General features: G+C 40.9%; 1 protein-coding gene across 1 annotated transcript; it reads right to left on the bottom strand.

The window, feature by feature from the left end:
* Positions 1–7,548: 7,548 nt before the first annotated feature.
* On the bottom strand, positions 7,549–14,354 carry LOC149286571 (transcription factor Sp7-like). Its single transcript, XM_089494019.1, has 2 exons — positions 14,334–14,354; positions 7,549–8,814 (listed from the first exon to the last, which is right to left on the bottom strand). Exons 1-2 carry the CDS (start codon positions 14,352–14,354, stop codon positions 7,549–7,551), a joined length of 1,287 nt encoding a protein of 428 aa, XP_089350145.1.
* Between the last annotated feature and the right edge of the window lie 220 nt (positions 14,355–14,574).

Below are 14,574 nucleotides of genomic sequence, written 5' to 3' on the forward strand. Positions count from 1 at the left end.
GCAACCCAATCCCCTGGCCACTAGCCGCAAAACACCACTGATACATTTACCAGTACCTGAGACTCTGAAAGCTGTAACATGGCACACCATATTGAAACAAGTAGGTGGATGGGGCGGAATATTGAGAGAAAACTGAACCCCTCATTCCGTAATCTATTTAACTATCCCCATAACCCCCAAACCTTATGCCAGCAACTCCACATCCCCTCATTTGCTTCATCTGCCACTCCGTCACTCCCCTACCCTGTCATGAAGCTCCTGCACTTAGGGCTCCGCGGCTGTTTTGACCTATGAGGATATAAAGGTATTCTAAATGAAGTCAACAGTATTTAAACAGTGGGATTTCAGCAGTGATACATCATTAGGAAAAGCACTAGATATCAGTACAGCAAAGTGTAGCATGAATTAATCATCTCCATTCTGTGTGACCCTGAGAATCTGCCCTTAGAGTCAAAACCTGAGCATCCCAGATATGCTGATCCCTCCACAGTGAGTAACGTTACTCCAGCAGACAAAGTCGTTCTCCTTGCTGTAAATGTAGTGAGCCCCGTGCATAGCTGTTTTAAATCTGGAATTTGCAAACACAATTAACATACTCTTTTTTGCCAACACCCTTTAAAGGAGATTAAGAAACTGAAATAATGGGATTACATTCAAAGGTCTGCATTTCTGGGGCAGGAGGAGCAGTCAGAAGGCAACTTTCGTAGTGTTTGCTTCACAATGACCACGTTTCCTTAGAATGGCCTAAATCCAGGACTACAGCCCATCTGCCGCAAAACCAGGTGCCGGTCGCCCTATTGTGCAACCCTTACATAATGGACTGGTTGGGGAGATCAGTTGTAATTGGCCCACTTACACTTACACTATGGAGATCTGTAGCTAGCCAACATAGCCTCTATAGCATACGGTATCTGCACCTCGTGCCAGGATATGACATCATTAGATGAGTGCTGAGGGTGGCTGGAGAGATGCCCTGGCCCAGGCCTAGGGTTGCCCTCAATCTAAGTACCTGATTATTACTCCCCATCCCTTAGCTGAGAATGCTTGGCCTTATGTGGTCCTTACTTGCAAGTAATTTCTGCATACGAATGCTGGGTTAGGTATTTTTATTATAATTGACAATTATCTCAACTTGAAATCTAATTTAGAAACTCCACAACACCCTGTCCTTGTATAAATACTGCCTTAAGACTTGGTACTATATGTGGAATTGCTAGTAAAGCATACTACAGAATTTAATGTAAATAGCCAATTATTATAGGCCAACCTGCCCCTGTGCAGCTCCCAGGTTGTAACATGTTGATTGTTTCATACAGGCAGACAGAATAAGGTGAGTAAAACTGACACAACTACAGATCAGGAAATTGATTAGATGTTAGTTCTGCCACATTCAGCCAGAGATCTCAATTTCATGTAGTAAGGTCACTTGTTTTATAGAAATTAGTTTTACATTAATTGATAAACCAAAGCACATTAGTTTAAAAATATGAATTTATTACAGGGCCGTCTTTAATGTGGGGCAAAAGGTCATTGCTAAGGGGGGCAAAGCAGCTGCCCCTTGAGCCACCAACATCATCTGCAGCCGAGGGCAGACTGGCCTGAGGATCAGAGGTCCAATTGCCCCCCAGGCCGGTCAGAAATTGTTTACAAAACAACAGGAACACAGTGGAGTGAGGGTCACGTAACGCCAGCACCGGAAAGAAAACTGTGAGTGAGATGTATGTATGTTAATTAGAATGAGAGTTTATGTATAGTTGTGTTTGTGTGCATGAATGTTATATGTCTGTGTGTTATTTCGTTGCTCTATATCTGCAATGCTATGTTTCCGTGTATTATTTATTTATTATGTGCAATACTATGTTTCCATGTGCTGTATATTTGATCTATACCTGAGCTATATGGGGGAGGAAAAGAGAGAAGTAGGTAGGGGACAAAAGGAACTCTGGGGGTGATGACGTTACCTCCTAGCGCTCAGACCCCAGAGAGTGTGCACTGCGCATGTGGCGTGAGGATGTCTCACGCAGAGTCACACTAGGGTCAGAAGGAGGGGGGTTCAAGCATTGCTTGCCCAGGGTCCAATCAATGATTTATTATGAGAGTTCCCATTTGTTCATGTCTCAAATATTTTCACTGTTCTTACATGTGCCCTCAGTAAACATAATTGTGACTTGAAGCAATGCATGGTTTCAGGTATACAGGACCCTCATGCTCCTGGTTAAAGTCCCTTGGCATTGCGTCACTGCTGGATGATCATGTATTAGTAAGAAGATCACTACCAGTAAACTGTCATTTTCTCAGTTTTTCTTTATTGAAGTTTTAAGCATCCTATATTCTCAACACACGTGTCCCAAAAAAGAGCTCCCTCCCAGCATAGTTTACATGCGGACCTCAGAACTAGCAGAATCGCAGCCTCTCCATCTGGAGGTGGCTTGGCTAGTCCCTCTGAGGATCCTACAGTTCATGGCGCCACGCGGTGGTAAACTTCAGAACAACCACAGCCCTTGGGGATGCTTGCCAAAAACTCCCATCCTGTACGCAGGCCAAGTTTGCACAGGAACAAGACCAAGAATAAGGTGAGTTACTTACCAGAGGCATCCAGCCACCCAGGCAGTAAAAATACAGCTTTGGGTTGAGACACATATTAGAAAACATTGATTGCGGCATTTCCTCTATTAATAACATAGAAGGAAAACACAGCGTGAGGGGTATTTTATAATCAGTGGTACTGTTCTGTATTTCCGAGCATTCCTATTAACTATTCCATCACCAGAGCATCTTGTGATGTCGTCTTAGCAGCACAAACATTGGTGGCAGGGCTTATATGAGCGGTCAACAGCCTGCGAGCCAAATATTACAGGGCAATCTATTTGAGCAATTGGTTTTTCCAACATGTGTATATTTATTTAATGCTTTTATAATTATATTTGGTTTTTTTGCTGGTAAACACATAAAATGATCACAGAAAATGCATCTTGTATGGAACAGAACTTTTTTTTCCCCAAAAGAATTTGAGATTCTGTTTTATGCACTTATAATTATCGGAGCTATAATTCCAATGCACAAAATGTGTAGGGTAATTATTGAGAGTAAATATTATTGCACCTGAATTTCTTACCTGTCGCAAGTAAATACCTTGAAACAATTATATGAAATACGCTTAAAGGGACACTCCAGCCATATGCAACCCCAGTTTATTGTTATAACAAAACTATGGAGCACATCTAATGAGAAAGAGACACAAAAATAAATATAATAAAATTGAATTTATGATATTTATAGTTGTTTTCAAGAAATGCTGGTTTGTTGAAGGACTGTCCACGTCCCTCACTAGATCCTGATAAGATTTTCCCATCAACAAGGTCGCCAATAAATCATTTTAGTTCTTTGGGGCGAATAAAGATTAAACAGTCTGTCTGTGCTACCCAGTCTGCTTTACATGAGTTAAAATAACTTAGCAAACAAATAAAATGACCAAAATGGTTTTAAATGTCCACTCAACATAAGTTGACTTGTTCCTAACAGCTCAATGCTAGCTTCTCATGTTATTAAAAGTGGGCCATAGCTCTGTGGCTGTAGTTTTTTAATAAGGAACAGTGCTATCCTCTAGCACGCCGTGGTCCAAAACCCCAAATGGAGGCTTTACAGAGCCGGGGAGCCTTGTGGCTTTTGTATTTTAAATCCAGAAGGCATGGGAGAGCCGCACACTGAATCCGTGGATGGATTAGCCTCTGACACACCACCAAAAATGTCAACAACTACAATTAGGAATCTCGAAATCAGAAACAGCTGTCAGTAGAAAGGGGAACAGTTTGCCAGACGTGGGGGAAGGGGACAGCTTTGGGGTTTATTTTTATTATCTCTTCTTTCCTACGTTATTGTGTTCTTCTATAAAATGTTTCAAACCTCACACTGTTATCGGGGAGCTATCGCGCATATTCAAAGGGAGAAGCTCTGGTGCAAAGGTCCAAACGTGAGCCAGTCCATGGAGTCGTGGAGCATTAAAAGAAGCTGCTACCCTGACCAAGGTTAACACCACACTCTCCACTGTCTCCAGAACATACGACCCCCGTGTGCATTTTTCTCCCCTGTGGTGGTGAGCGGAGGTTAGACCTTCACATAGTTGCCTAGTATAGCTGATGGGAGCAGAGATCTGTGCCGAAGGAGGACAGATATCAGAACGGTGCAGGCAACCAAACAGTTTAACATCAGTTTAAGCCTTGATATGCCTCTTCTTTCATCCCTATCCCAGGTAATGTGTTATAAAAAGACCGTGTGGACCTGATAATACTTATCTCCTGACACCATTCTTCATCTGCTCCCAGATACAGGAAGAATATATTTAATTTGGTCATTTTTTTTGAATGAGTGGACAGTGTCAAGACAGACAGCTGTTCTCAAAGAGAATGCAGTGTCTCCATCATGCAAGAAATGGACTATTTATACTGGTACATGCGCAGTGGGCTCAAGATTAGTGGGTGGGTTGGTAACATTTCATATTCATACATATAAACATCTTTGCTGTCGTTAGTCTCTAAACAAATGCTAAAATGTCCCTAGTGGCAGAGTTTAACCCTGTAATGACAATGTACCACACTGTGGTATCCGCATGCAAGCCTTCTGAACAGGCTAAGGTGCCATATCTAGAAGGGGATAGAGTCTGGTGGCTGTATGGAGTGTTTTTTCAATCACCTATGCCCAAGGAAGAGAACTGCTGCCCCATCCAAGAGTGACTTGTGCCCTAGGTTGGTGTATACTGACAGCAATTACGTTGACTCTCTATTTTGAGGATCTGCATGATCACTCGTTACAGTTTAGTTGGGTTTGCCCCGTTGTCAAGTTGCTTATTGTCACTGATTGGTTCAGAGAGCCTTTGTAAAGTAAGGGTAAATGTGGATGAGCGGAAGGAGAAATGTATTACATTATGAAAGAGATATCAGGTAAACTCTTAAACTAAACAGCTCAGAAAGAAATGGATTTAGTTCTGCTGAAAGTTGACAGTGACATAGCCCTTTATAAATACCGCTGAATAAGCAGGTGGTCCCGTCTGATGCAATGCTGCCAACGGCTGATGCAATGCTGCCAACGGCTGATATACTAGCGATGCTATTTACATATAAATAAAATTCATTGAAAGACTGGTAAAAATAACAGATTTCCAGATATATCCCCCAATAAAATATTGCATTGTTTAAGTGAGTACACCTACAACCCCCATTATACAGCAATGCATGTATTATAAATCTTGCAGTATGCATTTTTATAACCGTTTAATTCCTAGCGCGGGGGGGGCATGCATTGTAATTAAAGGTATTAAAATTAGACTCACTTTAAAAGGTTTAAAGGGCATTAATAATAAACTATTCTGAAAATGTTCACTGTGTGTGAGGTCCAAGGACCAGCTCCAAGAACCAATTTTCAACAGTAAATACACCTGAACCGCGCTTTAGAGAAACGTTTCTTTCACGGGCCCCCCCGCGCCCCCAGCTATCAGCTCTAAAACGCTGATTTATCTTGGAGCGTCCTGTCCTATTTTGCATCACATTTCCCCAGCGGAAAACATCACACCACATTTAATTCCAGTTTTTATTGAAGCATAAAATAAATAAAAAAAATTCCAAGACAACGACTTTATGTAAAATACATACATACAACTAAGATAAAACATTTTGTGTTATATATATATATATTTATGTATATATATATATATATATTTCGTATATAAGACACCCCCATGTATTTATCAAACAAAAAAGGGAAAGTCCGAGTCACTTAATGTGGAATACATCCGGATTGTTCTTCTTGTAGCCGAGTGTAATATGGAAGTTGTAGTTCAATAATAAAAGGCCACATGATATCACAGGATTCATTACTATGGCATCTTCTAAAAGAAGTTCTCTATGGGGTAGAGAAGTAGTAGAGTAGTTTCAGGATGACATGAGCTTCCTCTTAACTATTAAGCGAATATAATAATGAAGGCATCCCCTCTGGTATTGCATTAGAACGTTTTCTTGCATAGGAAAATGTGTTATTCTATGATGTCACAGACTTGTATCAGTACTCACTAGAAGAACATAACGATGAAGGATCACTGTGAGACTTTACACTGCTTAGTAAATCAACCCCAAGGCCTTGCCGGTCATACAGAGATAAGGCACATGGCACAGACTGACCACCTCTTGGTACTTTTCATGTACTGGTCAGCAACATATGAAATGTATATGTGACCAAGAAAAAAATGGCGGATGTGGTCAGCCTAACACGGCATATGTTTAAAATACAGAGTGCAGCATTAAAACAGCTTTATGACAGTGCACCTTTACCAATCCACAGCACTGAACCCTTCATACTGCCCATAAATTGTGACGTACACGTGGTATTAAAGTTAAGGAAGTGAATGCTTCAAGGCTGTATGTCTGTTCATTCATGAGGATCCTACTCATACAGTGAGGGGGCACTCCTAGCTGCAAGCCACTATATTCTCATCCCTTTATCTACAAATAAATCATACAGAACGTTAAATAAAACTAACGAAACTTAAGTTAAAAAATATATGCCAACAAAAAAAAGGTGTCTGTGCAAAGAAAATAGTGAAATAAGGTCTATACCGAGCTTCTCTTAAAGGAATAAGATCACTGCAATATGTCGGCACTGACACAATCTACTTGCACATTACATTAAAAGACCAGTAATGATATAAGTTCATACATTACCCTCCATTCTACGAGAAACTATTGTTTGTGTGCAATAGAATCAGACAGGATTCTGTGCATGTGGCATAGATAGGGCATTATTGAGTTCACTACTAAGCCCAGCCACAAGGGGGCACTAAAGGGTACTCCCAGTGCTACTCCCAAGCACACTCGGACTCATCGCTCTTCTGCCTGAAGTTCTGCTTGGAGTGCAGGGCAAGTAGGACAGAGAATTATATTTGCTTCACTAATACAGGACAAAATTGATTCACTCAATGTATGTTGCATTCAGGTGTCTTCCCTGCAACATTTCATTTTATTTATCCAAAAATGATAGTTTTTTTCTTTTTCATACCAAGTCAAAGTGCTGGCTCGATTTGAACACAATTCTTTTTCGTAACACAGTAATATTTTGAATACATATAATGCTTATTGTGAAACATTATTTTTGTAGGGCATGTCATCTAATTTCTTTGGATGTGATAAAACACAATTATCTTTCCTTACAAACATTGTTCCGAAGAATCTTAAAAGATAATGCTCAGCACCGAAGAACAACGATCATGAGCGGCGGGGTGGATTTTACCCGACAGATCTTTACATGTTAAAAATACTTTAGCTTGTGAGTCTTTGATTAAATATAAAGATGCAGGCCCTGTGGTTTCATCCTACAAGTCTGTCACAATTCAACTGAGAACTGAGTTCAAAGAGCAAAGAGTTAATGCTATTATTGGTCCGTTTCTAGGATCTGACCACGGCCATTTACTTTGGCCTAGGGCCTGCATAGTACTGCACTCATACAGCAGTGTTTCACCAGAGGAGTCCATGATGATGACACGTCACAATATAATGGTACTGGTCATATGTCCAGCAGCCCACCCTGCCCTGGACTAGCAGAAGCCTTATCCTGGCTATTGCTTCCGGCAGGGGAACTCTCAGTAGCCCCTGCCCCATCTCCTGGTCCCTCTCCTGCGGCCCCTCCGCCTCCATCCCCCTGAGCTCCACTTTCCTTAACCCCAGCCTGTTCAACATGGCTCCGCTGGTGCTTGCTCAGATGGTCACTGCGTGTGAACCTTTTTGCACAGAGGGGACAAGTGAATTTCTTCTCACGTGTGTGGGTGCGCACGTGGCGCTCGAGCTCATCACTGCGTGTAAAGCGTTTGCCACAGAACAACCAGTTGCAAACGAAAGGGCGCTCTCCAGTGTGCCAGCGAAGGTGAGCCTTGAGATGTGAAGCCTTTCCATATACCTTTCCGCAACCAGGGATGTGGCAACTGTGCACCGGCTTCCTCTTCAGGCTTGCAGCTGAAGCTCCAAGCCTCTCCAGCTCCTGGCAATTTGGACAGTCGCATGATGGACGGCCAGTGCTCCCATATGTTGTTCCCCTTTGGGGTTTCAGAGGTCCAGGTGACTCCAGCAAGGAGCTGCTAGGCAGAAGCTTGGGCTTGTACATGTCTGGGCCCAAAGAATGCTGAGATGGTGAGAGGAGGTGAGAGGCCGGTGAAGGGCTTGATGAAGGTGATATGGATGGAAATCCCACAGACGGGTATGTGGCAGGGGTTAGAGTGGTGTATTCAGCACTATACTGGGTGCTCATCCCTGCTGGACTTGTCACTGGTGGCATGGATGCAGTCAGCCCCTCTGGTTGCGACTGGTTGCTCAGCCAGTTATTGTTTGGATGCATATCCCACCACGATCCTCCAGCGCCGGTAGGTGAACCAGAGATCGAGGAGTGATGTATGCCAGTTTTGTACCATGAACTATAATGTCCCACATCTAAAGACGCATACACTCCTGGGACACATTCAGATGACGAGAGACCCTTGGGGTCTTGGCAGCCGGAAGATGAGGGGAATGAATGAGAGAATGTTCCATAGTCTCCTCCATAATTTGGAGGAGCAGGAGGTGTCCCACATGGCGTCATTAAACCGCTTCCTCCCAGGTACGTAGACGTATATCCATCCCCCATCAGTTTAGTGGCACTGAAGTCGTGGTTTGGACTGTATGACTTCTTGACACCTGATTTTGTGGATGACCCGGAATCCCGTAGAGGACTTGAGCCACCAAACTTATTACAGGCAGCAGTAAGCATTGCTAATGGGCTAGAGACATAGCGGGCTTCTTCCTGAAATAAAAAATAGAGAAATAGATTTTATTAATTCATTTAAGTGCGTGTGTTACTCTGTAATGTCTTTATGCACCGTATTCCTTTCTTGTCTACAACAAATTAGACAAAGAATGGTATCTTGAACACAAATCTCTTTGTAATGTTCAAAGAAATCTTTGAAATTAAAATCCTCTGTTGACCCTTTGGTTTGTGTAGACGAAACACGTTCAGTTATTAGATTGTACGGTGTTTTACCATCCCCTCCAGCACTACAGGAAATGCATCTATGTAAAATCACTCTAGCGTGTTTCATTAAAAAACGGAGGCTTTTTCAGAGTGGGTCGTACATTAGAGAAAAAAACAAACTAAGAATGTAACCGGGCATCTCCCCATCAAAGCTCTTCCCTCTTTTTATAAATGAGTGTACAGATATGTCACACGTTGACTACGTTCAGAACATATGTGGATCTGCACTGTACATGTGCAAAAAAAAGACACCTTTTTACCTTTCTTGTTGATCAAGAATACCCGTAGACAGATCTTTCCATGTCCTTTATTTTCTGTAGTAAATTAGTTAAATTAACGCCATGTGCACTGAATCTGATGTAGACAATTAGGGTGACCATACTGCTCCTCCACTCAGGGACCCTGAGAAATAACGTATCACTCAGCTTTCATTTTAATTTCTTACAAGCCGTATACATTTTCTATAAATCTGGGCAGGCAGTCTCTTGAAAAGCAGGGTTCCCTTTGGATTGGGTTGGAGTAGACCCAGTGAGACCCAGAGAAAGTGTACTCAATGATGGTGTTCCTCAGGAACTAAGAAAGTGAGACATGGGATGAGAGAAGATGTCCTACTTCTACTTTTTTTTTTTTTTAATCTAGGCTACTAGCACATCTGTTGATTGTATGTATAAGTGAGTAAGGGGGGGTCCTTGGGGTCCTGCAACTTTCTGAAGCTTTGGAAACCACTCAAGAGCATAGATATATACATACATCTGAAATGTCCTTCCTTAGGAGGGTCAGTCCCTTTTTTTTTGGACCCAAATCCTCAAGGAATCTTTCTTCTATAGATGTCCCTCTTTTGTTTGGTGGACATGAGCCCTAAAACTCATAATAACATTAATAAACCATCAATAAAACAAGGATTGATTAAAGCACCATCCCCATACCATGCCTTTCATCACACCCAATAAAACAAAAATACCCCTCTTTGACCACTTAAAATGTTGGGAGGTATGTATGTCTGATTACAAGGTGTGGATCTACAGCAACCAACAACATGAAAAACAACTATTTTACTGAGTAGTTTGGAAACATCAGCTGATGAAGGCACCAAGAGGGGACATCTGTCCTTCAGGACTTTTATTGTATAGTGAGCCACCGGCCCTGGCCCCAGCCTAGATACAACACTGACCGGGCCTGGTGGTGGACCTCATATTGTTCCTGCCTCAGTGCACCGTTCATCTCTGCTCCCATGTTCTACACCTGTCACGTCATTCATGCCAATCATAAAATGTAATGAATGGTTATCCAGTTGTTTTTACACTAAGTATTGGTGATTGTCTATGAAACAGCCTACTGTAACGTTATCAGGGCTGTTAGCGATAAGGCAGGCTCATACACCGTACATGAGTGTTTGGGGAAGCTCTGTGCAAAAGTCCAAAACTATAGGGTCAGAGTGTAGTGTCAGGGATATAGGGTCAGGGATTAAAAGGTAGTGTAGGGAATTTACATTTTACTGAGAGGGTGGTAGATAAATGGAACAGCCTCCCAGCAGAAGTGGCAAATACAGTGAAATTCTATGATTCTGCAACACAATCCCTGAAATATCTACTTTTCTGTTATTTAGGGTTCCTTGTGGACAGAAAACTAATTTATTGAACTCAGTACAATTACTATAATGTATTTGAAAAATAAATATGCGATCACAAGTATTAAATTCGTTAGCTAATGTAAAATGATTCTTTTCATTGCTTGCATTAGAGATGCCTATGCATACGGTTCTGAGTTTATGATTGTTGCACTTGTATTCTTGTATTCTCCTTATTCAGACATAATTCTTTACAGCATTTAAAGAATATATGGATAGGGCTAAAAAGTCAGAAATTGTGTTTCTTAAACTAACATGAATGCATTTTGCCCTTTCCTACAGCTAAAAGGTAATTCATTCAATATCCTATAATGTTACTGTAATCAGTTATTTTTAAAGTGTCAGCAAGTTTCCCAAAGTTGGTACATTACCAAAAAAAAACAAAAAACAATATTATACAAACCCAACAGTTTTCTAATGTCCAAAAATCCCATTCAGAGAATGCAAGAATATAAACGTTTAGAAACAAATATCTGGTATATGGCTTGCCTCGTCTGGTAGCGAGATGTCAAACGTCACGCTGTATTCTGTGGGTTAATTCCCATTAACGGGGCTGGTTAACCCTTTAAATGCCAACAGGGCGGTGCATTTCACAAAATAGAAAGCCTTTGCCAAGAGGTCCCAGAACGCCCGGAAAAAAATAAACAAATCGCAGTTTTCAAAAACAATTTTAAAAAAATATAATTAAAATAAAAAATCTACTTTTTTATGGCTTTTGGAATAGATGCAATAGATTTTACTCTTAACGCTTTTCAATATGCTAATTTTAACTGGATTCTCTGTAATGAGAATACTTAATGCACAGTATATGTATTATACCAGGGCGGTATTTTTATTATTATTATACTTTATATATAAAGCGCCGACAGATTCCGCAGCGGTATAGAACTAAAAGGGTTAACCGCTCTGCCATTTGTATTACCAGATATTTACAAGAGCAAACAGAATACCGATCTATATATACATCTTCTGCAAATAACATTTGCGACAAAATTCTGGGCTTTATTGACCTCAGAGTGTAGGCTAATATTTGCTAAACCAGCATCTGAGGCAGGTTATTATCCACAGAATTCGAGGCATGTCCTTGCTGGGTTTTCTACAAATTATTTTTAATGTTTTGTGATCCCACCCAAATACATCTCCACCTAACTCCGAAAGTGTGAACTCCAAAATATCTCCTGCAAATAAACTAAGCAGCGGGCGCCATTTAACCACCGAGACGGCAGGAAATTCTGTTCATATAACAGTTTACAAAATTTCATATGTGTGATGTCGGAATATTCGAGAACAGGAAGATCAGGGTGTATGTGTGTGCGTGTATGTAGTTTTGAAATACACATATGATCCATACTTTCTATATATTAGATTCTGTATATTTAACTGTATATGTGTCAAAAAAAGGTTTACACAAACTGAAATACATAAGTGATTCACAACGATTGAGAAACAGTATTGCACGATACTAGAAAAGGTGAAAAAGTTACGAATATATTTTATATACCATTTATATAAAATATATTATATATATTATATATATATATATATCATCTCAAGCCAAATAAAATAAATTTATGCCAATACCGGCATGTCGAAATAGTAACTATTACAATTTACTATCGCTGATTAACTATTGTAATTCTACAATAATCAATAAAGCGAGTGTTCTCATTGCTGAAGAATTAATAAATGTATAAGTTGTAAAGTGCAGCAGGTGAGACTTTAATTATCTTCTGCAGACAGACAATGGCTGGCACTCCAGCGACTGTTGACAACTCTTTTGGCTGGCTATGCATTATGAGAGTTGTAATCCACTTACAATCAATATGTAATTACTGACTTCAGATTGGGGATCTAAAAATCACCTCTACATATGCAGTCATGTTGGACAATGATACGTATTGTTTTGTTGTCGGTCTTTTGTTTCCTTTTGTCACAAGTAAACAAGAGGATGCTTGCTTTACTCAACAGGCGCTGCAACTGTCGAGTCCCTTGCCTTTCTGGTTATCCCAGTCCAGTAATAGGCATCACAACCTGTAAAGACCTGAAGAACTCTGAGGATTGTATATAAAGAGCGATTCTAGTGCAAAGTGATAAAAAGTGGTGTAATCACCATAGCAACCAATCAAAGCTTGTCGCTGAATGCTTCAATATTACCACTTTGCACAAGAATTTCTCATATCGATGCTATGGCCAGAGAAACATAAAATGATTATAGAACACATATTCTCATAGAGGTAACAACAGAACATTTTGAGCTAATTAAATTTTAGGTCAGGGAGTTGAATCTAAGCCCCTGTCTAATTGCATTCGAATATTTCATTAGTGTAGGGAAATGGTTAATTCAGAGCAATCTTTTGCATGTTGTGTCTATATATGCATTAACACCTACCACCTTGTAATGTATAGCTTAATTATATATAGCTAACTCAAAGCAGCTATGGCTCCCATCATCTCGAAGCCACCTTGCTTAGAGTGATGGGAGTTGCCAGATCTGCTCCTTCTTGGGTTAACAAGCACTCATACATGATTCCAGCAACTGATCATCACTGGGAAGTATCTGGTTAAACTGGATACTGCATTTTGCTTCCCTTTGAAAACTCTCCCAACCACAAAGTTAGAAATATATTCCCCTCGGAGAATTCAGGGGGGAAAAATTAAAATAAACTTTGTTGTTTCCGGACCCAAAATCCCATTCTGGTTAAATCCGCAAACTGAGCCCTCATTTTTGGTTAAGAGAAGAGACAGAATTCTAAGATGGTAAATGTTCTTTGATATTCTTAACCCTACTGTAACTAGGCAGGATGATCATCAGTCCAACACATAGGCCACTTTGCTGCTGGGTGTTGTGGACTATAGCTCCCAGTATCCTCAGCCAATGTTTTGAGAGACAAGCTGGAATGCCAATAATGACCTGTCATCAACTCCACTTACATATTGAGTTGGATACCAGATTTGAAACATCGCTTCAAACATTACACACTCTTCCCTTTTAATGCCACTGATAGATACACACATTAACGTGAACATCTATTTGAAATTTATATATAACAGAATAGATAGCCCCAAAAGCTTGCAATCTATTATTCTTCAGTTAGCCAATACATGTATCTTTACTAATTTGATATTAAACATGATTTTATATCATAAATCATACACATAAACATACGACATAAATCAATGACCATCCTTTTATTCACTAAGACTGATCTTCTATACAGGTGCTGTGATCTCCTCCAGATATGCCCCTCGTGGCTCATTCTACCCACACCTTTGGCTAGCAGAGGTGGCTCTGTATTTAGGAGCACTTAACAATAATCTCTTATATTGGGGGGTTTCATTATTGATGTAGTTAGAGAGATGTAACGGCTAAAGATGTGCCCCACCTCTGTTGATCTCTTCTCTTTATCTTTAGCTGGGGTCCCATAAGAGTTTGGGGGTCCTCAGCAGCTGTCTCACCCGCTTATCAGCTGTTATCAGCACTTTTTACTAATTTCGGTTACCTCTTCACTGACATCTGCCCCTGAAGCCCATAAATTAATGATCAAGGGATGGAATAGGAGGCATCAGGCGTGCGCCCTGCGCCCAGTAATGATTTACAGAGTAATGATGAATAATGATGCAGATCGCTCGCTGCCCTGAACCCTTGCGATGCCTGCCACCTTACCTCTAGCATAGGTGATGCCATCCCCCGGCTCGCTGTCCTCCCGCCGCCGTGTCTCTCGCTGGTCTGACTTCAAGAAGCTCTCGTGGTCCTGAGAGGGGAACTTGTGATCCACCCCCTGCCCCGGGGCTCATTCTACATACACCTCTCCTGCCCGATAGCGTTCATTAAATGCCCCTCCCCCAAGAAACCAATAAACGGGAGGGGGCAAGAGGAAAGGGCGTGTGTGTGTACAGTTAGTGCA

Source organism: Sceloporus occidentalis, unplaced genomic scaffold, assembly GCF_023333645.1.
Source record: "Sceloporus occidentalis isolate IW3139 unplaced genomic scaffold, rSceOcc1.0.p SCAF_68, whole genome shotgun sequence".
Taxonomy (NCBI): Eukaryota; Metazoa; Chordata; class Lepidosauria; order Squamata; family Phrynosomatidae; genus Sceloporus; species Sceloporus occidentalis.

Bases quoted from the DNA above. Each gene is read 5' to 3' on its own strand.
- LOC149286571 (XM_089494019.1), bottom strand. From the start codon at position 14,354: ATGGCATCACCTATGCTAGAG. The intron at 8,815-14,333 runs GTAAGGTGGCAG...TTTTTATTTCAG, and splicing joins TGGCATCACCTATGCTAGAG to GAAGAAGCCCGCTATGTCTC.